Source organism: Durio zibethinus, chromosome 6 (genome assembly GCF_047325235.1).
Source record: "Durio zibethinus cultivar Kanyao isolate XHJ-2024 chromosome 6, ASM4732523v1, whole genome shotgun sequence".
Taxonomy (NCBI): Eukaryota; Viridiplantae; Streptophyta; class Magnoliopsida; order Malvales; family Malvaceae; genus Durio; species Durio zibethinus.
This window is the reverse complement of record NC_143167.1, coordinates 216,315-244,023: the sequence shown is the minus strand read 5'-3', so window position 1 is coordinate 244,023 and position 27,709 is coordinate 216,315. Positions and strand designations below refer to the sequence as shown.

The 27,709-nt window shown below is 33.9% G+C and overlaps 5 protein-coding genes and 1 pseudogene across 7 annotated transcripts; 1 reads left to right on the top strand and 5 right to left on the bottom strand.

Annotated features, from left to right (window-relative positions):
• Window positions 1–390: 390 nt before the first annotated feature.
• Window positions 391–2,036, bottom strand: LOC111285224 (dehydration-responsive element-binding protein 1F-like). Its single transcript, XM_022874548.2, has one exon. The coding sequence runs from the start codon at window positions 1,918–1,920 to the stop codon at window positions 1,135–1,137; it is 786 nt and encodes a 261-aa protein (XP_022730283.2). The 5' UTR covers window positions 1,921–2,036; the 3' UTR covers window positions 391–1,134.
• Window positions 2,037–7,550: 5,514 nt separating this feature from the next.
• LOC111285251 (protein LURP-one-related 8-like) lies at window positions 7,551–9,051 on the bottom strand. Its single transcript, XM_022874593.2, has 2 exons — window positions 8,259–9,051; window positions 7,551–8,159 (listed from the first exon to the last, which is right to left on the bottom strand). The coding sequence occupies exons 1-2, from the start codon at window positions 8,523–8,525 to the stop codon at window positions 7,791–7,793; spliced, it is 636 nt and encodes a 211-aa protein (XP_022730328.1). The 5' UTR covers window positions 8,526–9,051; the 3' UTR covers window positions 7,551–7,790.
• A 1,609-nt stretch (window positions 9,052–10,660) lies between these two features.
• LOC111286170 (uncharacterized) lies at window positions 10,661–12,372 on the bottom strand. The gene is made up of 4 exons (XM_022875998.2): window positions 12,011–12,372; window positions 11,454–11,564; window positions 11,152–11,232; window positions 10,661–11,021 (listed from the first exon to the last, which is right to left on the bottom strand). The coding sequence occupies exons 1-4, from the start codon at window positions 12,269–12,271 to the stop codon at window positions 10,947–10,949; spliced, it is 528 nt and encodes a 175-aa protein (XP_022731733.1). The 5' UTR covers window positions 12,272–12,372; the 3' UTR covers window positions 10,661–10,946.
• A 2,618-nt stretch (window positions 12,373–14,990) lies between these two features.
• On the top strand, window positions 14,991–19,970 carry LOC111286169 (uncharacterized). Its single transcript, XM_022875997.2, has 3 exons — window positions 14,991–17,546; window positions 18,175–18,482; window positions 19,033–19,970. Exons 1-3 carry the CDS (start codon window positions 15,115–15,117, stop codon window positions 19,377–19,379), a joined length of 3,087 nt encoding a protein of 1,028 aa, XP_022731732.1. The 5' UTR covers window positions 14,991–15,114; the 3' UTR covers window positions 19,380–19,970.
• Window positions 19,971–20,110: 140 nt separating this feature from the next.
• LOC111286171 (low molecular weight phosphotyrosine protein phosphatase-like) lies at window positions 20,111–22,313 on the bottom strand (annotated as a pseudogene). The gene is made up of 5 exons (XR_016343297.1): window positions 21,227–22,313; window positions 20,768–20,903; window positions 20,509–20,559; window positions 20,428–20,462; window positions 20,111–20,372 (listed from the first exon to the last, which is right to left on the bottom strand). The product of XR_016343297.1 is annotated as a low molecular weight phosphotyrosine protein phosphatase-like (transcript).
• Window positions 22,314–22,438: 125 nt separating this feature from the next.
• LOC111285165 (serine/threonine-protein kinase D6PK-like) lies at window positions 22,439–27,482 on the bottom strand. 2 transcript variants are annotated; one of them, XM_022874455.2, is made up of 3 exons: window positions 26,707–27,482; window positions 24,132–26,219; window positions 22,439–23,533 (listed from the first exon to the last, which is right to left on the bottom strand). In XM_022874455.2, the coding sequence occupies exons 2-3, from the start codon at window positions 25,865–25,867 to the stop codon at window positions 22,675–22,677; spliced, it is 2,595 nt and encodes an 864-aa protein (XP_022730190.1). In that variant the 5' UTR covers window positions 25,868–26,219; window positions 26,707–27,482; the 3' UTR covers window positions 22,439–22,674. The 2 variants fall into 2 exon arrangements, with proteins under 2 accessions (XP_022730190.1, XP_022730191.1); XM_022874456.2 differs by having other exon boundaries at window positions 24,132–26,155.
• Window positions 27,483–27,709: the final 227 nt, after the last annotated feature.

Sequence of the window (27,709 nt, the reverse complement as noted above, 5' to 3'; positions counted from 1 at the left end):
CATACACAATTGTTTTTTTCATTCATAAAATCTTATTTCTATATTCTAAGATCCAAACTTGATGTGCTAGAGCATTTTGACTTAATTGATTATTGCATTATCAAATCCTTAATTTTGAATCGTTAGATCGTCCTTGATATGATTGAAGAAGTCATAGGTAAATCCAAGTGTCACGGACTTAAGGGGAGTCTTGAATCCCACATCGAACATAATTGGAAGGTCACTAGGGTATAAAAGGGTTTACACCATCTTCGCCTTGTGAGTCGCTTTTTGTAAAACAAAACCGTGAAGTCAGGGGACCAGAGCGGACAATACCTCACAAAGGTATGAACCGTGGCAAGTTGTATCAGAACCAACCCTATACCGTTCGATCCACACCGAGCGTCTCGAGGGAGGTAGACAGGGTGGCCAGCCTCCGTGACGAGGGCATCACGAAGTTGGATGCGGGAGAATGTCACGGACCTATGCCTGGGTCTCGGAACCGCACGGATTCGGAGCTTAAGTCTCGACCCGTGACACAAGCACATCATGTCTAATCAAAAACGGAAAAATGTACTCAACAACTCCTAATTTTAGGATATGCCTTTTTATAGTTGTTGCTTCACTTTAAACTATTAGCTGGAATGACAAAATGTTTCATGTTCTCTCGAATTGAATTTTTAAGAATGTTTAGGTATATGCCATACATATATATATATATATATATCAAATTATAGCTGTAATTAACCTTATTCAAGTATGGTTTAGGATTTACAATTGTATGTAGTGCAACCATCAAATCTGTGGGAATATGTAGAGTATGAGAACTTATCCTCACCTATATGTTGGATTAGAAAATGAAACTGGCAGGCCGAAAGAAATATACATTAATTGGTCATTGGTTTACAGATGTTATGGTATCATAATGTGCACTAACACCCTTTATTCCTACCAATAACTTATTGAAGAAAAAAGCAAAAAATGCAACAGATACTCTCTTAATTTTTGTTAATATATAAGAGTGATTGTTGATAAAGTGTTAATCTGTTAGTTTCAATTATCAAAAAGTTAAATTCTTGATAACCCAACTAAAAAAAATTGATACTGGCTAGGAATATTCCTGTCAAATTATCAATACTAACACTGTATGATCAGTTAGTGAGCTCCCCATAAATCAATATTAATGTTAGAAGTTGTATCATCATCCCAATCAACTTCTCCTTGCAATGCTGGTGGACTGAGGAGCATACCCTCTGCCATGCTATGGAGTAACCCTGGCATGTTAAACGATGCCTCCTCATCGATGAACAATGGATCATTAGACTCATTAGCCTTGGTTTCCAACCTCTCACTATGACCCAATATTGAACAATGATCATTCTCATCGGGTTGTATTTCCACCAAACAAAGTTTCTTCTCATTGGGAATTGGGCTTGATGAGCATCCTGGTTGATCAATAATATTTGTTGAGCTTGTTGAATGTGAAGAGATCATATTGTCAAGTGCCAAAGATGATAGAGAACAACAAGCTGTTGTTGTTGTCCTAAAGGCCTCAGCAGCTGCAAGAGCAGCCGTTTGTATATCCCTAGCTGAGGAAGACTTAGCCCGAGGAAGAATGGAAGAAGAGTCAGGAAAATTAAGAGTAGCAGACTTGCCCCTAAGCGCTAAGGCAGCAACATCATAAGCCCTAGCTGCCATTTCAGGACTAGGGTAAGTCCCCAACCAAATCCTTGATTTCTTGTAAGGTTCACGCACTTCACACACCCATTTATTCCCTTTCCTCTGCCTTACACCTCTAAACACCGGATGACGCGTCTCCTTAAACTTCTTCCTACCAGCTTTTCGCTTATGGGAAACAGCAGCAGGCAGTGCCTCATGATCGGGTTCTGAGTCAGGGCTGCATGGCTTGCATGAAGAAGAATCAAGCTCCAAGTGGTCCATTTTAGCTTTGACAAAAAGGGTATTAATAATGATCCAATTAGCCAAAATGATTCTTTCAAGTAACTTGAATTCTATGACCAGAAAAAATGCAAAGATTATAGCAGTGAAGTGAAGAGAGTGATGACAGGAAATTTAGAAAAAGTAGCATATAAATACAGGTACTGGAAATGGGGGAAAAGTAAAAGGGTGGGGAAGTTGAAAGAAAATCAAAGCCGCGAATTGGACATGGAGACAGACACGGGGCGGCATGGCTTTTTTCTCGGACGCGTGAAAAAGAAAAAAAACAGGGATTCAAATTCAATGAAATTCATGAGGAAATGTGAAATGCGATTGTTTTCTATAATTGGAATATTTTGAATGGGTCCAAGTATAGATGATGAGTGAAAGAGGGCTAAGCTTCCTTTTTCCTTTTACTACTATTCTCTGGACAAACAATGATACCATGTTTGGGTGCCTGCATGATCCCTATCCTTCCACTCAAAATTATTATTGACGAAAAGTTGGGTCTTTTTTCATGCTTATAATAATTATATCATCCACGTGTCTATTGTTTTTTAGGCATAATTATTTGAGGTGATTTTTTAAAAATGAAATATATATATATAAATTAAATTATGCATAATGAGAGTTTTTTCTTGTTTTTTTTTTGTGGTTAAGGTACATATTTCACATTTGTTTTTCACTTTTCTTGAAAATTTCTCTTAATATTCAAATTGCATATATCTCCTCTTCTTCTTCGTTTGTTTCTTATGTAGAAATATATCCAATTGACCTTAATTTTGGTATTACTTTTTTTTTATAAAAAAGTTTTCCTAACATGAAAATAAAAAAATTTATAAATCTTGATATTTGAATCTCTTTCAAACTTGTTAGATATTATCTTTTAAAAATAATTATTTAAATTAATTAAATTAAATTTTGAATTAAGATACTATTACTTGTAAAGTGAACATGTATCAACATGTTAAATCTACTTATGAAATTAAAAAACACTAGTAAAATTATGTAAAATAATTTTTCTATACTTTATCAGTGATAGAAGTGTAAACAAAATTAATGGTTGACAAATCACTTGCTAATCTATTGGAAAAAAAAAAATCACTTGCTAATCTAATTTAACAAGAAGTCGGTCCTACGTATCTCTGACGTTTTTAATACTTCTTGGCTTAAATGTATATTCTACTAAGTTGCACTCAAAAGAGTGCCAAAGATTCTCGAATAAAATAATATCATATATGATTATCGTACAGAACATTAGATTTCTTTTTTTAAATGAAACAACAAGAGATGTTTGGTTTGAAAAAATATATGTATTTTTTAAAAAATTTTATTATTGAGTATTTGATTTTAGCATTTAACTAAAGGTAATTCAATTTCAAAAAAAAATTATAGATTTTTAATAGTACTTAAAATTTTAAAATAAAAAATTTATCTTTTTTTATAGTGTTTTAAGATTTTTAAAGAGAAAATTACGTTATTTTTAAATTTAATTTGAATAAACAATTATAAAATAGTTGTTATTATTTTAAAAAATATGTCTGAAAATGATTAAAGTCAATTGTAGATTTCTCTGCTAAAATTTTTTTTTTATATTGCAATTAATTACATTTAATATGAAAAATACCTTAAATAATAGTATTCAATTTTTTATGATTATTTAAGGTGTTTTATGATAGAAAATACCTTAAATAATTTTGTTCAATTTTTTTATATTATTTAAAATATTTTTGGCCAAACAAAGCTTTAAATAATCCTCTATAAAAAATTAAATAAAATTATTTAAGATATTTTTAACCAAAAATTATTTAAATAATCCTATAAAAAAATTGATCAGTATTATTTAAAACATTTTCTACCCAAAAACGTCTTAAAAAATTCAAAAAAAAATCTTATAAGTAATTCCCAAAAATAAACACTAAAGGGAAATGTTGAATCTATGACTTTATGATTAATAGCTATATGCTCTAACTAACTAAGTTACTCTATTTTTTTTTTATATTTATCTCTTAAATCTTATAAATAATGAAAGAGATTATTTAAAATATTTTTAGTACAAAATGTCTTCAATAATACGGTCTAAAAAATTAAAGGGTATTATTTAAGGTATTTATGGATAAAAATACCTTAAATAATTTTTTTTAAAAAATTATTTAAAGTATTTTTGGATAAAAACACATTAAATAATACCCTCATATTTTTTTTAAATTACATTTATTTAAGATACTTTTGGATAAAAAAATTTTAAATAATCTTTTTTAAAAAATAAAAGCTATTATTTAGAGCGTTTTTAACCATAAATGCTTTCAATAATCCTCAATATTTTTTTATTAATGATATTTTATAAATAAAAACAACAATCAAATAAAATATTTATCTTCTTTTGTTGTTAAATGCATCATTTGTTGGTATTTATTATTAATAAAAATTAATAAAAAATTATCATCATATATGTCAAGGAGATTATGATAATTATTCAATAATTAATATATATGAATTTTCTTCATTAATATTTTTTTATTAATGATATTTTATATATAATATAATAATCAAATAAAATATTTATCTTTTTTTTATTGTTAAAGGTATCATTTGTCATATTTATTATTAATAAAAGTTAATAAAAAATTAATATCATATATGTTAAAAAGATTATGATAACTATTTAAGAATTAATATATATGTATTTTTTCTAATCAAATGAGTAAATTTAAATATAAAATATCTTTAAAATAAAAAAAAATCATGGATATCATACCTTTTCAAAAATTATATTTTTTTAAATAAAAAATTTTACGAATCAAACATCTCATAAATCTCTTCAAATAAAAATTTATTAATTATATTATAATTATTATAAATGATATGTTATTTTTTTAAAAAAAAGTATACACTCTAATAAATCTGAAGCCCAGTTTCTCTCGTGCTATGCAAGGTAACAATAGTACAAAAAAATTTAAATGAGTGGAGTCCATTGTTCCACATCGTAGAGTTCATTGGTCAACTTGATTTTGATTTGTGTGGTGGAAATTCATTTAATGGACCAAATTCATTAGTTGTACTGTCTCGTTGAAACTGTTGGCTCAATCTCTATCAAACTCCATTTCTATTTTCTTTTTATAGTGTGAAAAAAAAAAAAAAAAAAAAAAACTGAAAAGTTCCGAGGCAGATTGGTTTGGGGGTCGTTAATAAATAATTTATTTTAATAAGTTGATGTTCTTTTTAATTATTGTTTTAGCATAAACAAGAAATTTTTATTTAAAATTATCAGCAATTAAATCTTAATTATTAAAATTCAGAATTTCATATTTTTGGTAAAAAACTGTAATTCGAAAATTAAAAAAAATTTAAAATTTAAAATTATTAAATATAACGTTTAGAAATGATTAAATTTTAATTTTAATTCAAAAAATTTAATATTGTATCAATAAATTCCAAATTAATTCAAACATAAGCTTTTGTTTTAATTAATCTCTTTTTTACTTTTTCATCTCTAAAGAGAAAAAGAAAATTTGATTATTGAAAAGTGAAGCAAAGTCAACAAAAATGTGATGCTGTCCTAAGGTCCAAGATGAAATGACTAAGACTTTCTAAGTGTATGAAGGATAAATTAACTAAATGCGTAGAAAACATTGTTCATGCTGCGAAGGTAAGCAATCACCGGCATTAATAAAAAACGAGGGTCTTCTTATTCTGTAATAGGAATAACAATAATGTTGAGGAATAGTGACGAAGATTGGAGGCGCCTACCGACAAGACTTGAACCTTTGAATATGAAATCAAATATCGACAAATAAGATAAGGGACGGTGTCCATATTAAATTTTCATATAAATAAATGTTAAAATATAATTTGTACTACAACAGACAGAATATATTATTAATTTTAATATTTATATTCGAAATAACAAAAAAATTATCCTTTTTTATGTAGTTTAATTTGATGTTGATAAATTTTTTTGTATTGCAGTAATTTTTGTTAGAAATTTGATAGCATTTTAATAAAATTTTGATAATTTTTAATATAACTTTGATAACTTTTTATATTATTTTGAAATTTTATGATATAATTTAACTAATCATTGATATAATTTTAATAATCATTAATAAAATTTTAATTTTAGTTATTTTAAATATGATTTTGATAACTTATGATATAATTTTGATAATCATTAAAATAATTTTGATAATTTTAGATATATTTTTAATAATTTTTTTATATAATTTTTATTTTAACAACTTTTATATGTTTTGATAACTAAGTTTAGATAAATATAAATCAAAATAAAAATAAATGAAATTTATTGAAAGAACAATCAAACTTTTAAAATGCTTGCATGGATTAAGTGAAATTAACCATGTGACAAGTTCATTAATTCATGTCAATGTCGATTATCAAAATACCACATTAACAAAAGTTAGCGATTACATCAATAAACCAACAATTATATCAAAATTTGTAATGAAGTTTGAAAGAACTAATAATTGAACTAAAATTATTAAATTCAATTAATATTAATATTACATTTATAAGAATTATACTACATGAATTAAAATTTTAAATTTTGATCAAGTACAGGGACTGAAAGCACAATATGACCTTTCTTAGACTATAATGGTTTATGGTATCCTCCCAGTCGAGCTATCTTCAATTTCACTAAGTTAATGCAGGTAATCAATACCGTTATCCTATTCCAAAGAGTAAATGTTAAAGCCCACGATGTTTTGCCTAGCTGCTTTGAGACTTCCGGAGCCAAGATACTCGTTTTCGATGCCCCAGGACCTGTTTATTTGTTCCCAATCGTGTGCACCTCTAAGTACCCTATTACCGCAGGCCTGTAACATTTAAAAACCAAAACCTTCATGTTAACACACAATGGTAAATGAAAATTTTACAGACTGATTTCTTTTCAGCCATAGCTGACCTTAAATGTGTATTGAGTCCACAAGTCCCTTTGGACTTTATCCTCTTCTTTCTGATTAGTCAAACAATATATTATATTCTCTTCAATTTATCAAGCAATTAATACACATCGGAGATTTTATTTTGAATTAGTATTGTGTTAGCCCAAGTAAAGCGGCAATCCACGCAAGGCCGGTGGATTATATTTGATAGGAAATCACAAAAAAAAAATAAAAAGATATAAAGTGATGCGAATAGGAGAAGAATCTATGGATGCTATATGTAGTAGAAATTTAAGCAAATTTACTGCAATCAAAGCACCAAAAAAGGAGTCATCTGATGAGTACATCTCAGGTCAACTTCACCCCATACCATATATATAAGAACAGAGTCGTAACAACTCAAAAGGATGGATCATACACAATTGCATACGTACATGTTCAAATTTTTTTATTTCTCTAGAATTTTCGCTTTCAATTTGGATCCGTTGCCAATTTCGCTTTGGATTCCTTATGGTAGATCTTTTGACGTGTGACAATAAGTTTGTACAGATGTAAATTGGAGTGTGGTGGTCCTACCGTGTTTTTTTATGGAATAGATTCCATCTTGATTGTAACTAAAGTTGCAGTCCTCACTATTATTATAGGAATTTTTTGTCATCATTTTTTAATGTTAGTCGACAAAGAAAAACCCAGATCATAAACAACCATCCAAATATAAGGAAAGAGAGAAAAACAGAAAAATTATTCTTCTATTGAATGAGTATACATTCCCACTGGGAGCTTGGTTTTTTATCTAAAACGAAAAAAGCAAGCCCTAAGACCAAAGAAACCAGCTTCAGTTCTTTTTTTTCTTTTTCTTTTTCTTTTTTTACAAAAGTAAGCGATTTGGTGGGGAATATGCTGATGATGCAATTTGGAAATTGTTGCTATGTTTTTATATATATAGTATTTTGGTAAAGAAAATTATAGTCAGCGACTTGAAGATCCGAACATTTGATCAAGAAGGATGACTAGAGCCATGGCAAAGTCTGTCCTGATATTATCAGGCTGAACAACAAGACGGAAGATGTCGGTTCCAAAGGCAACCCCTCCAACAGCCTCTTTCCTCCTGATCTCTGCCACTAACCTCCTCTTGTCATCGTACACAGCACAACATCGTTGGGAATATGACCCTTCAATCTCGTACATGATGTTTTTATTTCGATTGTTAGTGTTCCCAGGGATAACGTAAGCCAAGCACTTGTTGTTTAGGATTTTGACTGATTTCCGGACAGAAAGTCGGGGATTCACTAATGTTTCTCCCTCGTAAACCAGCCAGCTATCTCCGAGGCTCATTTTCTGACAATATAAACATATATTTAATCCCTATCTCAAACTATGCCTAATTGACTTAGATTTAAATAAAGCAAAACTTATGTGCAAAGTTAGAAAAGGCACCTTGCGGCGGATGGTGAGGAGAGGGTTGCCAGTCGCATCCATGAGAAGGATCTCACCCTTGTTGCCTTCCATGTAATTATCTACCCTGAATACCAAATTACCTTTACCATCAAACACAGTGAAGCCGTTACAGTTGAACAGCAAAGATTTTCTCCAGACCGTTAGAATTGCCTCCTCCCTAGTTTCAGCTTCTACTAACAGCTTAGGCGGCCTCTCGGAGATGGCATTGCTGCCGATGAAACTAGCGTTGGGATAGACCTTTGTCATTCGCGTAAAAGATTCCAGCCCTTTTTTAGCTCTAATTTGGAAAGAAAATTGCAAGTCAACCAACGCTTAACTCAACTCAACTCAACTCACTATTGTGATCAAAGTGAGAGATGAAAAAAAAAAAAGAGAGAAAAGCCAATGCCAACCTTGCTACCTTGGTTTGGGTGGACGAGTTAGGCATAGAGGGCAATATATGTAAAGCGGAAAAAATGGGGTCGAGAGAGGATAGAAGAGACGCACAAATTGGGTGCAAAAGTCTAAGACGAGTGCGCCACCATGTAATGACGTCAAACAAGCATTTGATTGGGCGAAGAAAATAATTGAAGAAAGCGAAAAGGGAAGAGACAGTAGATTGGATGATGAACATTGAGCAATCGGTGCATTTTAAAAAGACGGAAAAGGTTTGAGGTAAAAACAAAAAATAGCCCTTAAGCTGTCTTTGCTTCAAAGCAAGCTAAAAATTATGCTTCTTCTCTTAAAATAAGATTTTTAGAGATGTAATTTGCGGTTGGGGCAGTGGACACTCGTCTACTGCCAAATGCTGTTTCTTATATATTTTGCAGACGGTGTTCCATTGACCATTTATTTGATTTTCTTAATATGTGAAACACAGAGTATATGTATATTAAATTATTAATAGCCTTATTATATATATGTATATTTGAATAAGAATATATCATTTATAATTATTATAATATAATTAATTAATAATAATTGAATATTATTATTGATTTAAAATTTTAAATATTTAATAAATAAAAAAATAAAAAAAAAGTAAATAAGAAAATTACGAAAAAAAAAAAAGGGTTTGATGGATAATATCAAATGAATTCTACAAAAGAAACAAACTTAAAAAATAAAAAATTTAAATATAAAAAAGTTAAAAAAAATAGAAAAATAATAAAAAATTGGCATTTAATACTTCAAAGCAGTTCACACAAAAAAATATATTTTTAAAATTATATTAAATATAAAAAAATAAAAAAGTTAAATAAAAAAAAAACTATGAATTTTCACATAAACTAAAATATGTAGGATTTTATATATAAGATAGGCGTAAAAATAAGGTTTCGGAGGCTCAGGCCATTCACTTTTTTCTATTGGGATTTAAATTTTAGGAGTTGTGAAAATATAATACTAATCTAAATAAAATTCAAATGAACGTATATCCTTAATTTAACCCAAGTAATGTAAGATTTTCACCCTTATAGCGATGGAAGAATCAACCGGGTGTGAAGCCAAAGTGGAATTCATTCTGGCTGAGATTTCATAACCATGAAACCGAACGTGGATTTAAAATTTGAAGACACTACGAATACAAAAGAGAAAGGACTTGTGTTTTAAGTCAACCATATATAATTTGGCATAAAGCGGCTTTATATAGAGTGGGCATGCATATAATATAATATTATATATTCCCTGCATTTTAATTAACTTTGAGATAATAAAGTCCGTATAGGTCAAGTGTCATATGAATCCAGATACCAGGGTTAAGACGGCACCCAGCGCATTAGGAAGTGACTTCCACATCATTTCCTAATCAAATAAGTCTGTAAATATAGAGTGAAGAGGACTGGTAGCGAACAGGAGACGCGGAGATTGATAAATTAATAATCAAGTTAACTTAGCTGACCTAACAAGAAACATAATCACCAGAACAATGGTGTTACATGACTCATTACCTAAACCAACTTGTTGCATATTATTATTGGAGTTTTAATGCAACCCATGTAATGGCATTACATAAGTATGCTTGGTTGTCCCTGCCATAAAAAAAAAAATTTTTTTCTCAGAAGTGGAAAAACAAGCCTTTGAAATGTGCCTTACCAAATATATATATAAAGTGTAGGGGATGCTTGGAAGTCGTTTTTAAGCAAATAGCCAAAACTTCATTTTCTGTCTTGGCCGTTTGATGACCTTGCCATCTCAGGGCAGGTATTGTATGAGGAGGTTTACTTCCATTTTAACCCACCCTTTGATTTATTTATTTTCCCCAGTTACTATTTACACTATCTTTACACAACAGAAAACAGATATTTACTGTTCATAAACAAATTGAACAGCAAAACAAGCCAGACATTTATTAGGAATTTAGTTGCCCGTTCTTAGTTGGAACTGAAAATTTCAAATTATTGACCAAATTTTTATTTATTTATTTTTTTGAATTAGATATAGGTGGCTTACTGACAAACGCAAGGAGCAATTCACTATGCAATGATGGCTGAGAAAGCATATCCATACGTTTGGTATAAGACATTAAGTTGACATGTTTGATGACAAACCTGCTCAGTGACTACCTTCCTAAATCTGAAGCAGTGAAAAACATGTATAGAAACAAATAAATGTACCAAACATCATAAAACTGGGTCTAATTACAGCACACAAATTAAGCACAATCATGTTGTTGTAGTAAAGCACAATTCAGCGAAGGGTTTCGATATTTTTGCTCAGCTCCTCCAGCTTCGTCATCCTCAATCTCTCACTTTCACTCACCAGCTAACCAGCATTTGACAGAAAGGAAAATGACGAGCAATATGTCACTTAGAAATTGTCATAACAAGGTTTGATCAAAGTAAATAAATAAATGCTCCTATTTATTGAACCAGTAACAAGAACAAATATTCACCTCCATTAGTTTGCTAACTAGTTGTGCTTTCTCCTTGTTCTTATCATTGAAGGCTTCAAGGGCTTCTTTGTATTCTCTTTCCTGTGATTATCAAAACTGTTGAACTTTAGTGCTGCTATGATAATGACAAGAAAAAATTTTACTCGAAAAAGTGAATTTTCAGCTAGGAACCATTTATATGTCCCATTTGGTTGCATCAAATGATGAGAGGTTACCATAATCATCAAAAATATTACTGACTATACCCTCTATTGCAACTAGATAATCATTGTAATAATTACTAATGAGAATAATGTTTGCACCTTCTTCTGGCAGCTCTGTCCCAGTGGTTTCAGCTCCCGGTTAACCGTGTCTATCTTCTTCCGCTGAATTGCAATTTCCTTCCTCATTGGATCTATGAGGGCATCAAGCTCCTGGATTTTATTAATTCCCAGAATCCACAATATGTCACATTATAATCCAATAGAAGCAGACAGTTATATCATTACAGTTAAAACTTAAAAATCATTTCCATTTTCAATTTGAAGTACCCTTTAAAATGAAGAATCTGGTTTATAGATATTATAATTCTAATTAAATTCCCAACTTAGATGCACTAACACTGCTGCACTCTTTTTCGCAAATTAAACAAAGTAGCAGAATATTTTTTATTGATTATTTTTTGGCTGAATAAAAATGTTGGTTCCTGTCAGATTTCTTCATGGTCTAAAACAAAATTCATGCTGCAATAGTATCATATAGATTCATGTTTTTCTTTCAGGCCAGAGTTAATATATATAACAAGCATGAAGCTACATATGAAGTCTCATTCTAGTTTCTAAACTATGATCCGATACATATTTTTTTTTCCCAAACTTACTTCTCGAATGTCAGCCAAGCGCCTAGTTGCTTCTTCCACGCGTCCCATATAAGCCTGAACCTTGTCCCTCACCTCCATCTTCTTTCTCTCAATCTCTTCTTCCTTTGCTCGAAACAACGCCAATGCAGATTTTTCCATTTCCTCTTCCTTATCATCTTTTATTGGACTCCCATTGCTACTGATAATTCCGGAGTTCTTTACTCGCTGCATCTGTGATTGTTGTTGCTCCCATATCTGCTTTTGTGTTGCCATTGATGCCATCTTATACCCCCCCTATTTCTTTTCTTCTTACAATTCTCTTTTACCCCCCTCTATTTTCTTTGGCTCTTTTCTTTAGAATGATGGCTCTCTTTCCCCCTGCTATAGCTCGTTATATGCAAGGCTGGCTTTAAAGCTATGTAATTGAAACCAACTAGCTTACTTTAACAAAAAACAAATAGTAGCATTAATAAAAGATACGAAATGACCAAATTGTCTATTTACTTTTTTTTTTTTGGTGAAAAATTGTCTGCTTACTTTGTAATGATGAAGTTAGAGAGGATTTTTATCTTTCTTTAACGAAAACTTAAATCAAATGTTCTTTCCACTCTTTATTTTAACACCCTCGTAATAAAGATCAGCACAATTTTGTATTCAAATTTTAGCTTAGAAGTATGTTATCAGTAATTCCACGTACAATTCTTTCTTGTACACCTTTCCAATTGTAATTTTTTTTTAAGCTCAGATTGGAGGAGGATCTAGATGGGACTCTTTTGGTAAGCTAGCTATTTGCTTGTGTTGGTCTATTAACAAGTTCAGTTAACTACTGCTGTTCTTCTCACTTGTGTATCAAATTTTCACATTTTTGAATTAAAAATACATACAAGTATATAAAAATTTTATACAACTTACCACCTCCTAGTGTATTTATGAAGAAACATATGATTATTGGTGAACAGATCATTTTTCTCAATTCCAAAATGTAAATTATTTATAATAATAATAATAATAATAATGTTGCTGTCAGTTAAACTGATACATATTGGTTGAAGGGTCCTAAAGTGTATTGGTAAATCTTCTTATTCCTTGAAGAGGAATGCTTGGAGCAGAAGCCTTTCTTTGTGGAGTGGACAACAAGTGGTCACCTAGGGAAAGCCTTAAGAGAAAAGACAGAGTAGGAGAGATTGGGTGGCAGCAGCGTAGCTATCTGCTCCTTATTACACAATATATATCATTACCCTTCCAGCTTCTACTTCTAAAAAAGAATCTTCATTTTTAATCTTCAGGTTTTTCCTTTCTTAGTTCACTTTAGGATGACAAGGCAAGTGGTTGAAAGGCTAATTTTGGAGACGTAAAGGAAGTACATTAACATATATGTTGCTCCAACTCGGTGTTTGAGGGCTGAATGATTATGTGTCTAACAAGGGTATTTTTTTTTTTTTGCTATATTTGCCTAATTGCTGATTATCTACAGTTGTTTTAAACAGTTGATAACTTAATATGCTGCTGCATCATGCATAAATAAAAAAGATGGATTCTTTTCTTCATGCTACAGAAAACCAATATGCCGATAGTCCCCACATGGATTTTTGTAGTATGAATTCGAAATTTAAAATCCATTCACTAAATTTCTGCAAATGTCAAAAAAAAAAAAAATGGATTAAGTTTGGGGGTGTGGCAGAAACATATGCTTCGTTTTGTGCTTTAATTTTTGGTTTTTGGGTTATCATATCTCTTTAGCACGGCCTTGAATTTTGGTTTTATTTATTCTTTTTGTGTTATTAGAAGAGAATGAGTGGGTTTCGGTTGGGCAAAGACAGGCCAGCAAGGACAACGAATTTACTTAAGTTTAAGCCCTTTGGGCCTCTACTACCTCAGCTTCTGGGGTATCTGTAAACTATTGCAAGGGCTTGTTGTTTGTTGAAGTCGAAATAGATTAGGAATGCTTGGGTTGGACCTGGTCAGAGTTACGGCTGACGGGCCTTTTTATTGTCTTAATCGGGTCCCAGGGCCCAGGGGGAAATGATTTCAATAAAAGGGATTTCTTGAGGTGTTAGAGAGAGACAGAGCGAAACCAAAGGATTTGAGAACTTGCCTTTCACAATTAGCTCCCAGGTTCATATTTATTTCTTTTCATAAATAAACAATTTTAAGAATCATTATTTTTTTGTATTTAAATTTTTTTAATAATATTCAAATTCTTTAATAAATTGGTTTCTTGAAAATACCAATTCAATTTGAGAATTGACAAAAAAATAATTTTATTTCTCTTGAATGTCGAGAATCCAAAATTTAAAATTCACTTTTTATTTTTAATATATTTTAAAAGTTATTTTATTTTTTAAAATTAATATTAAATTTTAAAATAATAATTAATCTATCGTATTTTGTTACAGTAAAATAATATTCTATATTATATTTTTTATTATTTTCATTATAAAATTATAAATTATACTCTTATATACATGATTATAAAAAACTCACGAAAAAACTCAATTACAATATTTATATGCATTGAAATTTTATTAAAATGTGAGTATATGTATTAGTTCGGATCAATATGAAATTATTATCTTACGTTGATTTAGTATTTTTTTTATAGATAATTATAAATTTTTATTTTAAATATTTAATTAAATAATTAATATTTTATAAATTTTACTCAAATAATAAACCTGTAAAAGGCTAAAATATTATATTTTAAAAACTTTTCTTCATGGTTTCAAGATTAAATTAAAATCTTACGTTATTACTTTTTTTTTTCCAATGCAAGCTTACATTCAAATTATCAAATTGTCTAAAATTTTTTTATTTATCTCCAAAATTAAGATAATGAATAAAATAATGGTAAGTTTTCCACGTGTCAAATGCTACCTCCGGTCACACCCGAAGCGTGGTCCGCAAGCCTCTCCATAAATTTACGATTTTCTCCTCCCCTTCCTCTGTTTCCACTTTAAAACTGCAACTTCCCCCACGGAAGGCCGCCAATTTTTTCTTTTTCTTTTTTTTTTCATTAAAAAAAATCCTTTTGGAAATATACGACTTTCCGCATAAACGTTGGGGTTTCTTACGTTGTCTCCTAGGTTTTTTACGCCCCGTTTGATCATCGTTTTCTCTTTCTAGTTATGTCGTCGAGATGCAGAAACCCAAACCCCAGAGCCCGGTCTCCGCCGCCTCGTTCACGACCTCGGGACCCCTTACCATGTTCGAAACGGGCCGAACCGGAGCGGTTACCTATACTGGAGAAACGACAACAGTGCAACAAGAGTAACCATGAAGATGATGACAGAGAACTCTGCATGAAAAAACTTTCGGAGTTTAACGAATCATTGTTGCGCCAAGGACAGTCGACGTCTACCAAGTTCCAATGGAGCCATCTTTTACTCGATAATTCCGGGGAGGCATCGGCGGAGGCTACTAAGCCGGAGTTAGCAATGCAGAATGTGAGAACTGCGGCAACTTATTCAATCAGCCCAATGGGGATTTGTATAACAAAAGAAAACCGGTTTATTGATTCAAGGGAACCACAGTTGAAGGAAATAAAGTTGGGTTTTGACAACAATGGCGAAGGTTTCCGATACCCAGATGTCAGAAACAGGGGAACGATTGCTGAGGCAGTAGATTTTGTTGGGCGTGGGGAAATTTTGGGTTTTGAATCTTCTTGCATGATATCTGAAATGGCTAGGAATCGGATTATGAGAACCGAACAAGCTACTGAGTTAGCTTACCGGAAGATGGAAAGTACAAGAGCTAGAGCCAGTGCTATTTGTTCTATCATAGACAAAATTGATGGTGCTGTGGAAAGCTGGGCATTGGAACAGTATATGGCTGAACAAAATATAGAACTTTTGCATGGAGAAAGGCACCAGCAAAGAGAAGATTGTAGCCATTATGCTTTGACTCAACGTTATATGGGTTTTAGTGGACAAGGAAACGAAGTTGTGGGTTTTACGATGAATCGTCCTCAGACCCCAAAGGGAGGTCCTTTCCGTGGTGAATTGGGTAGTGGTCATGTTTGTCCTCAACTTTATCCTGATTTAGAAGAAAAGTCACGTAGGTTTAAAGGACGTGAGGTTCTGGGTTGTTGGATGAATCATGACCAGAGCCAAAATGAAGCAGTTTTTCTTGGTGAAAGCCAGCAGTTTCAACATTATGTTAATTTAAGTGGGCGATCACATGAGGTTGAGCAACAAAATGTGGGTTTCAGCTCTAGGATTAATTGTCGTCACAGCCCAAAGAGAGCTCCTGTGCGTGGTGAAATGCAGGAGTTGCCACAAGATTATGGCCATTATTTACCTTCAAATTATCTTGATATTAGCAGAGAACCACATGTAAAGGAGCAAACAGATGATGTTTCCAGTTCTTTGATCAATGATGCGCAAGCCGAAAAGGGGGCTGTTTTGAATGATGAGAGGCAGGATTTATCTGAAGATTATAGTCATTCTTTACCACAACTTGATCTTGATTTTTGTGTTGAATCACATGAGACGCAGCAAGAAAATGTGCTTCTGGATTCTATGATGAACGGTCCTCATAAACGAAGAGGAGCACTTTTGCATGGTGAAGAGCAGCAAATGCAACAAGATTGCAGTCATTCTTTATTTCAATATCATCTTGGTTTAAAAGAAGAATCACATGTGATGGAGCAAGAAATTGAAGCTCTGGCTTCAAGGATGAATCATCTTCAGGACCAGAAGGTAGCTTTTTTTCATGGTGAAACCCTGCCTTTGCAACAAGATTGTGCCTTGGAAAGCTATCCCTTGTCAAAGCAGGATGATGATGTGCGCACCGCTGAGGGTAGCACTCAGCAGATTTCAGCAACAGAGGAGCTAGGCATCAATGGCCAATTTTCCAAGGCACGTCCAAGGAAACGTATTATTGATCTGAGAAAGATTAGAGAGAGTCAAATAAGTACATTAACCCGAACTTTGGATGCCTCAAATGATGAGATTCTCGACGCCGGATACAGAGGTGAACAATCGAGTGATGACGATTTCCAGCAATTATTATTGCTAAGAAATTCAGGATCTGAGCCCTCCCAAGATGAGGGGGCTGTTTTGTTTGATGAGTTGCCAGATCAAAGGAACATTATTGACTGTGACTATCAATTCTCCACTCGTCATATGCGAGAATTCTCACAACCTTCTAATAGGAAAAATATAAAGCAGCGTTTGGGTTCCAGTAGAAAAAGCATAAAGCAGCGATTGGGGCCTCCTTGTCAAGTTCATTCTAATAGGAAAAGTATAAAGCAGCGTTTGGGGCGGCCTTGTCAAGTTTATAATCCAAATGTTATGCCTCCGATTGAAAGACATAAAACGAGGAAACTCCTGATGAAAAATGTTAATGATGTTCACAAAGGGGTTCAAGCACGAGATGTTGATTTGCCAGTTGTGAAACGTGGAAGGACTGAGCCACCTGAGGACACTGAGGAGTTCAAGCAGCTAATAGATGCTGCTTTTGTTAAATTTGTCAAAGTTTTGAATGAGAACCCAGCTCAACGAAGGAAATACACAGAGAAAGGAGCAGCTGAGACCTTAAAGTGCTGTGTATGTGGCAGGTCTGTCATCTACACCCTTGGTATTTGTTTAGAAAAGATCCTCATTGAATTTAATTTACCTTTTATTCCATGACCAATAAAATATATGGGCTAAATGGTTAATTAGCTGTCTAAACTCCACGTGTCTCTGTCACTCTTAGAACCAAGTTTATCATCTGACTTTCTAGCACATTTTCCTTAGAAGCTTTCTTGACCATTTTTCTTGGTCACATGGTTTTGTTTTGAGCTATGTGTTTTACTCTATACGTCTCTTTGGACTTAGGATAGTGCTTCCTTCATCTTTACGATTACCATAAGTTTTTTATGATCTAGTTAAATGTACGATTAGAAGGAATTTCTTTTCATGGAAATATTACGGATATAGGGAAATAGGTCCAGTAATACAGTACTTAAAATGCTTATCGTATTATAAATATGCTTCTGATTTGTGAATAATCTTTTATTTGATCTGTGCTTCTGATTTGTAACTAACCTTTTACTTGTTTTGACACAAGTTATTGACACTCTTGTCCTCTAATTCCCACCGAACTTTGGTTGAACTGATATGCTTCTACAATTTGCTCTTTGTCGTCTGATTTTGGTTTCAACATTCTCCTTTAATGAGTCCTTGACTTTCTTGTTTTATCAGCAATTCCAAAGACTTTGTCAATACACCAAGCTTGCTAATGCATGCCTTCACATCTAGAATGGTTGGGCGTAGAGTAGACCACTTGGGTTTGCACAAAGCACTTTGTTTGTTGATGGGATGGAGCTCAATGGCAGCTTCTAATAGTCTATGGGTCCAAAAGACATTGCCTGATGCTGAAGCCTTGGCTATGACGGAGGATCTTGTAGTGTGGCCTCCAGTTGTTATCTTGCACAACAGTTCTATAGCAGCTACCAATTTAGATGATCAGATTATAGTAAGTATTGAAGAGCTTGAGGCATTTCTCAGAGGTAAGTTAACCTTTACGATGATGGTGGCTACCAGTATCACCTAGTTTTACTGATTTTTAAAATACTCTTTTTGGTATTGGATGCTGCATGGTTTCAACTCTCAGTCTTCATTTGACAAAAACTATCTGTTTGCATGATAGCTCTTATTGAACTATTTCTTTACAAATTATTCATGAGATTTTGTTTGGATTTTGTACTACCCTTAGTCTTGCAACACTTTCATCATTTTCCTTGTACGTGAATCATTTTAGAAACCAAATATTTGGATTTTTCAACTTTATCACTGTGATTTTATCTTGAGATTTCTGATCTAGAATTTGAAGGACATGTAATCTAGGTCTTTATGCAGAGCCATGTACTTACATTTGGCAGTTTATATGGATCTGTTTCTTCAAAACTCACTTGATTTACTTCTCTGTTCTCCCCTCAACACTAAATCCTCCTTTCAGGATTACCCCAAAGTTTTGGGGTAACTTTTGCAAGAGTCGATTCATTTTTATGTGATATGCTGGTTTGTTCCACTTTGTTTCCTGACTCTGTTTAATTGCAGACATGGGATTTGGCCGGGGGATATCCAAGGTGTGCCGTGGGAAACCTGCAAATCAGAGTATCATGACAGTGATTTTCCATGGAACCTTTTCAGGGCTACAAGAAGCGGAGAGACTTCACAATCTTTATGCTGAGAACAAACATGGGAGGGCTGAGTTTCGGCGAATGAAATGTAGTAGTGGAGAAACGCAGAAAGTGTCTTTAGACAAGTTCAAAGATGTACTATATGGCTACTTGGGAATTGCAGTTGACTTGGATAAACTTGATTTTGAGACAAAGAGTCGTTCTGTGGTTAAAAGCAAGAAGGAAATCTATGCCATTGCTGATGCCCTTCTTTACAGTGAATGAGAAACTTGGATCTTATTGAAGAGAGGTACAAGTAAATTCATAGGTGCACCTTTTTTCTTTTTGGATTTTTGCAAAGGGAAAGAGTACATATCCAGCTCAACTAACTCCAGTTTGAATATCCCTCTTTTCTTCACCAATAAGAGGTTAGGGTCTGTTTGAGGAAACGTTAGTTGGTAGAGGGTTTTTTTTGTTTTCAACTACTCTTTGGGAAAATGACAGATTCAGTACGAATTAGTTTGAGAATCTGAGATGAGCTGCTCTTTTTTTTTTTTTAATCATTATTGTTTATCTTTGGAATCAACTTCAAAGTTTGATGTTCTCAGACGATGTCTGACTAGAAAGAATTTACTTCAAAGGATTTAATATGAGCTTACGTTAATGATACTATATATAAAGGTTCCCTATGAAGAATTAATTCAGCTCTCTACGACTAGGGGCATGCTGAGAGTAGTCCCTTCCGAGCTACCTAAGTTGTGTAATTTTACAATTGCTGTAAAGCTAGTCCTGTCACAACATATGCATGGGATCACTTCCTTTGATTGAATATTTGTGGATGTAATAAAAGCATGTTGCCTTTTGTATTTGAGGCCATCTGCTCAGGAATCACGTATCTGCATGTGGATTTCTGTGATTGAAATCTTCAATCCATGTCTTCAAATTATAAGTGAGATAAAATTTGTAAAAGCAATCAAGGTTAAGGGAAGAAGAGGAGTATCCACTGCTTAGAAATCTGCCAACAGAACACTGTTACTTTTCATTCATACAATTTGGCAGGTCAAACAAACCAGTCCCCTTCCATACCACGTATATGATAATTAAAAACTGTGGGCATATTTATATTGACATTTTCCCGGCCAATATCAAGGCCCAGACTGGATCAACCAGAGCTTTCGAGTGCAAATAATTAGGAACTACGAATGAATGACGATGCTGTTTTCTGCCAAGTTGTTCTCCAGTAAATGATTCACACGCATCTTCAAGTAAGTCTAATACCTGCTATGGCAACACAACTCGTAAGCTTTGCTAACTTGTATGCAGCATATAATACCATTAACTTTCTGAATGAAATCAAAACATGGGAGGCTCAGTGCTATAACTAAATGATGAAACTAACCAATTTTGTTTTAGCTACTCAAGAACTTTAGAGTACATAGACGGCTAGACCAATATCCCATTGTACCTGGTAATCAAGCATTATAGGAAAGAAGGGGAAATTATCTTCCTTTTTTTTCAAATAAAGGCAAGTGGTTGTAATAAAATGATGAATGCACCAAAACAAGGGAAAGTTAAAATGAGTTGAGCTGGACAAAGCACCGAAGAATTCAATTTAAATCCAAATAACAAGACTTCCACAGAGCTAAATTAAACGAGCAACCCATGAATACTACCTCCATTTTGCTTATCCATTACAAGAATAAGATCAAAATCTCTAAAGTCGGATGGCCGGATTGGCCTTGAAATAGATGTTATCTCAATCCCACTCCTTTTTGAGGCTGCCCTCATTCTTGGGTCTGCCAAATTTCCCTTCACAAACAACAAAAACATTAATTAACTTTTTTTTTAAAATCCCATTTTCCTTTCACTATAACCCATTGGTCGCTGACAATCAAAAGATTAAAAGGTCAGAAAAAAAGGTTCTATAATCCTAACAGTCACATTGCTTGGGGATCCTAGAAAACATCAATATTTATCATTTAAATTCCTTGCTATCCCAGAAAGCTTCAATCTAAACTCATTCTGATCCTATTACCAAAATCATAAACCAAAACAGGCAGATGGTTGGTGATACATATAAATAAAAATTCAGTCCAAAAATACCAATTTTATCACATTTGAAGTTTATATGCCTCATGGTAATCCATGGTGCCAGCAGCGTCAATGTTAAACTTGGAGTCAAGGCCTTTCTTTTTCACAATATCTCTAAAGACGCCTTCAGCAGCTGGACTCCTGCAGATATTGCCTAAGCAAACAAACAGAACAGAGAAAGTTTTCGTCTCTGTGGCAACCCCTGTGGATGATGCTGAAGAGGCCATTGATGCTTTTACCATCGACACAAAAGGAGAATTGGCAGGGCTTTGGTGGGGATATGGAGGTGATTTCGGGCTTTGGAAAGATGGGTATTTGCTTGATGGAAGGAGAGGAATAAAAAATGAGGAATTGGGGGAAAGGAAGCGGGAGTGGTGGCAAAATTGTAAATATTAAGGAGTTGCTGGTACCGTTCAGAGATGGACTCATTAACTCCTGCAAGTGCGGAGGTGTTTTCGTGGTGGGAACTGGATTGGGTTTGAAAAAACAGTAGGGGCAGGGGGCAGAGGGCAGTCAATGTTACAAGTAAATTAAGATAGATAAAAACAAAAAGAAATATGGGGGTGATTATGGACTTGAACTTTCGTCAACGGGTTGGGTTCATTGCCTTCTCAAACACAAGGAATTTGCATTTTTTTTTTCTATCGGACATTCGGGTTGAAAATCTTCGTTTTACACCGTTAAAACACTTTCTAAAAGCTTGGTTGGCTGCATATGTAGCAGCTTGCTTGCTTGCTTGCTTTTAATTTTTGAGAGAGAATCAATCAAACTACAGAAGCTAGAAAAATCAGGGTTAAGTGCCTTACTAAAACTACAGAACCTAATAATTGCAAGACATGTGGGTCCAAAGGTAAATGTTGAAAGATTTGGTCTTTTTATGAAGTTTGATTTAATGGTATTACTATTTAATATATATCATTAGCAAAATGTAATTACTACTATTCTTGTACAAAGGGTGAAAAAATAAAAATATAAAATTTGGTGTGATTGAACAGAAATTACTTTTGATACCTCGGATGAAAATAAATCATTGACATAATATCACAATTCTATATATAAAAATCATGAATCTCATATTAATTATATATTATAATTGATCTTAAGATATAAAAATTCACATATTTCTCTTTTTATGAAATATTTTTTATGAGATAAAATTATAAATTCAAAAAAATCAAAACGAACAATACCTGTTTGTATACACTGATATTCTTCTACACAGCCTTGTCAGGTTATGATAGTGGTGCGGCCGATAAAGATCGAATGAATGCTATGATAATCAAGACGCTGCTGTACAGCACTTTTTGAAGACTCAACTGGCTCTACCGTATATTTATATCAAAGTAATAACTTACTTACCGCCCATTTTCTGAATTACATTTACACTATATGCTTTATATAAATATATATCAGTTACAACAGGATCAGAAGCCTCACCGGTAAAAAGAAAACTAAAATGTCTTTCCTTTCCACATCAGATAAGATGCAGCTAGAACATATCAAACTCCATATGGTCTTCTGTGCACTGCAATTCCTCGCCTTTGGAGCTGTCCTTTTTCTGCAAAGCTGCTGTTGGCACACAGATACCAGTGTCACAGAACCTTGGCATCTCAGGTGGTATTGCACATCGTATCAGAGCCCAATTTAGGCCTTCAAAGAACGGATGCTGTTTGATCTCCGCAGCTCCTTTCACTGATCCTAACCGATTCTCAGGTTCCTTTACTAAAAGCCCTCTTATCAAATCTCTCGCATGAAAACTAACTATAGGGCTAGTAGGAAACCTAAGGCTATGTGACACCACATTGGATAGCGTTTCATCATTTCCTGAACCCTTGAATGGCGTTCTACCATACAAAAGCTCAAACAGAAAGATTCCAAACGTCCACCAATCAACAGCATTCCCATGACCCTCACCCTTGATGATTTCTGGAGCAAGGTATTCATGCGTTCCAACAAACGAGTTTGACCGCGCACTGGTTGGCTCCACTACAACCTGTGGCATGGGGCTAATCTGAGTAGCTAGTTCAGACTTTATCCTCCTTGATTTGGAAGCAAGAGATAGAAGCCTAGGAGTGAAGCATGGGACTTGAAAGGATGGATTGAGGCAGAGAGGCTCAATACAGCTGGATTCAGAGCATGGACTTGACATCTTCTCTGCAGGCTCAGCAACAGGTGAAGCGGATTTAAGCAGCACTGGATTAACAGCGCATCTGAGTGACAAGTCAAAATCTGTGAGCATGATGTGACCGTCTTCTCTGACCAGGATATTTTCTGGTTTTAGATCTCGATATACAACACCAAGCATGTGTAGGTACTCCAATGCAAGGAGGACTTCAGCAACATAAAACCTGTACAAAAGAAAATCAGAAATTGGAACAAAAACATCAAGAAAACCAGAGCGATAAGAAACTGTGGATGAATAAAGCATCCAGAAATTCTTCAATTTTATACTACTAAACATAGACAAATAGTCCTCTCTTCGAGATGAAGTTGTGCATCAGGTCCAAATAGAAAGAAATAAAGCAAAGGCATGGGAACCGACACACTTAAACATGCAAGCAGTGAACAATCTGGAATTCAAAGCCTGCTCGAAGCATGCAATCCTATTGAACTCAATGCAGATCACAGCATAAAAAATATTCAAGTATATCATATCTTTCTCCACATCCTAGGAGCACCTATTTTTGGTTACTCCAAGGCTTAAAAAGGTAGGTTTAAGCTGAAATTACAAAAAACTAAATGACAAGAAGAATGAGTACCAAGATAAATAGATCTATTTCAGACAAAATAAGAACAGTGTTTGCTCTTAGCTATTTTCCTCTATGTCCTACTAGTTGTGCAGAATCAGAAATAGATAAAATTAAGAACAAGGTAAATTGAACGATAAAAATTCCAGTTCACCCAAACTTGGAGCATTTCTTAACATCATTAAGAGAAAGATGCTACCTTGCGGCTTGTTCAGAGAAACTCCTGCCAGATTGCTTCTGTCGTAGCACATGCAAATCTCCACCTGGACAATACTCCATAAGCAAACAAGAAAGTTTTTCTGTTGCAAAATAGGCATATAGCGTGGGAAGAAAAGGATGATCCAGCATTTGCATTATCTCCTTTTCTGTTTGTGCCCTAGGCATCTTCTTGCGGCTCAACAAAAAATCATTGTCCATCACTTTCAAAGCAAATAAGCAGTGTGTACCAGTTAGCTCAGCAAGATAAACAGTCCCAATGTCCCCACAACCAAGCTTCTTGAGGAGCTTGAAGTGCCTCAAACTCAAGTTTCCATGCTGCTTCTGAATAGAGCGAATAGCTTCCCACCTCAAATCTTTTGACATGTGAGGTCTGCTACCACTTCGACTAGACCCACTGATATTGCTTTCGTCACTAGTAGTTGTGCTACAACTGTACTCCCCAATGCTACTTTTCGAGCTCTGGGAAAACTCTCCCTTTTCCCTTGATCTTGATCTGTCATCAGCTTTGGTCAACAGGGCCTTGGATTTGTTATTACAGTTTGAACTCAAAGTTGATTTGAAACTTGAACCCTCCATGGTTGAGTTAACTTCAATGCTGTGATTTGTACTGCTGGAAACTGAAGAAACTTTCATATTTTCCTTTCTTCCATTGCCTGAAGCATGCTTCTGTGTTTGGCTATCTGAATAACTAGTACTAGGACCAAGATCATTGCTGAGACAACCATTACAGGAATTGGAACTGCTTACAGCAGAAGTTGATTCGTGCTTTGCTTTCTTCCTTATAAAGCTCTTGTTCCTAAAGACTGGCTTGATCAGACGTGGAGTTTCACAAACAGATTTCACCTTACCAGCAGCACCAGAAACAGAAAGAGAAGATTCAGCATGCAACTTGCCCTTTGGCTCCATATGAGGCACAGGATTTTCAACATAAACCTGGATTGAGGAACAACCAATCTCCAGGGCTTCCTCAGCAGCATGATTAATAGAGGAAGAATCTATAGAATTTAGTTTTTTAAGTTCTGCTTTTGATACTTCACTTTCAGACTCCAAGACCAAAGGAACAATCTGATCTGGGGATGATAATCTGGTGATCATTGCCTTTTCTGTTGTTGCATTATCTAAAGGACGGGAATTTTGGTTGAGAACCTCATTGTTTGGCACTTGCAAAGATTCAGTCATCTTGTCAGAAGAATTGGACATAATTTTTTCAGGAACAAGGGAGATTTCCACTAAATTCCCTTTACCTTTATTTAGGGGAATACCAGATCCATTTGCTTCAACCACTACTGCCCTGTACAACTTTTTAATGGTTCCTGCTTCTGAGACCCCTGAAGAACCTGCTGGCTTTGATAATCTTTTCTTCATAGCAGCCATCTCTGATGCCTGAGAGATGCACAACCCTCTAAGTGCCTGCTTCAAACTCACAGGTTCAGAAATTCCAATCCCTGAAGCTTGAGAAGAACCAACTCTAACTGGTCTTTTCATTGCACTCTTTCGCAAGGCATCTCTACCAATTTCACTTGAGAAACCAGAAACCCTTGAAGATGTCCTAATGTCGATTGCTTCAAATAGACGATTAATATCATCCTCTATGGAATACTTATTTCCTGATTTTGGCATATATTGGTGATTCTTAGCATACTCTGCCATTTTCAATTCAGCATCTAATTCATCAGTACATTCAACAATTTCAGAAGTACTAGGTACAGAATCCATCTTTTCTGCGATTCAACTCAAAGACTACACGAGAGAACTACGCCTTATGCAAACTTGCTCTATAACCCATTTCTGAATATGTATTTCGAAGATAGATTAGAACTGAGCAACAAGACAACCTCACGTATACCTCAAGATTACCTAGGATCATAATGGTTCTCAGATTTGAATGGCCAGTCAAACAACGCTTTTTTAATTTCAAAACACAGTTCAAATTCTACAACAATCACAAAGTTCCATAGAAATAGAAGCCACGAAAAAAAAAACAATCACCGATGTAGCACGATCCTGCACAATTCCATGAAGGGACGTGAATAATCCAACAGTCATTCCCTTCTGCAACCAAAAACAACTAACGAAACGACTACACTTCATCAAACAAATTATGCCATAAGTACTATCAAAGTTCTTTATTTTTTTCAAAATTAAAGAAGCGTAACACTACCGAAACTGTAGAATACATTAAAGCCACACAACAACTGCCTTTATATCAAGAATTGAATTTCATTGAAAGCTTATCCATAACAAACTCTTAACTTTGAGTTTCAACTGAAATCTCATGGCCACATCAAGGCTTTTGATTAATGAACGCAACCAACCACCACGTGCAAAACTTTACCGAATCATGCAACTTTACCTCCTCTCAAAAACAAACAGACCAGCAAGAGCAATAAAAACCAAGATGCAAAACTCTAAAAGTACAAAGATTTTTTTTTTTTTTTCATAGCAGAAGAATTTGAATCAAAAAGTAAAGCACAGTAACAGTTAAAACTCAAAAAAAAAAAAAAGGAACAGTTCAAAAGATTAAAAATTAAAACATAGAATGATCAAAAGGGTACCTCTGAACCTAGGAAATACGTAGAACCCAAGAAAGGGTTAGCTTTGAAGATACCGACCAAAAAGAAAAGGAGAAAAGGAGAAAAGGAAGAAAATTTGGGCAGGTCAAGAAGATAAAAGGGTATAATTAGGGTTGGGAAAGAGGAGGGAAAAAGAGAGGAAAGAAGAGAGAATTGTGAATTGAGTGAATGAAGAGAGAGGGAAAAAGAAAGGAAAAGTTAGATATGCAAATCACGAGAACTTTCACCTTGTTCTAACAACTAGCGCTGCTTCTCTACTGTTTCTTTTTCTCTGTAATGGCGGAAAAAACTCTTCGATTTTATTTATTATATTACTGTTATAAAAGGAAAGGGTATTATACGTTAAACAAAGTCTCTACTTGGAAAAAAAAGTGTGATAGGAACAATCCAAATGCTGAATATTGAGAAAAAAAAAAAAAAAGGAAAAAAACAGTGATAATGAATTCCCATTGCAAGCCAAACATCAAATCAATAATACGAAAAAACATTGTGCATGAAATCTGAAATGTACAAGCTCATATTGAAGATACAAATGGGTTTTGTTTGGCGCTGTCTCTTTGATGCAGAAGAAGCATGATTGTCTCCTAAGGGCTAAGAGACAAGAACGTCAAAAAAAATGAAAAATCAATCAAACACGCTCTCATCGTCCTTTGAACAATGGATAGTCAAAACTTCTTCAAAGTAATCATTCATTGGAAATTCATATGCTATCAAGTTAGTACTATTTGCCCCAAGCTTCCTTATTTTGTTCATTTTATTTTTTTGAACAAAAACTCGAAGTGATAAGTTGTTTTAACTTTCTGAATAGTTTAGGTATTGAAAATTACTAATAACGAAATAGATGAAATATTTAATTATATCCTTACAAATTGAATCAACTTGTCATCATTTTGATGAAACAGATAGATAATTTTATTGGAGAAGATGTTTGGTTGCCATTCCTATCCTAGAGCTGTGGGTCATTTCCCATCTAACAAGGGTAACT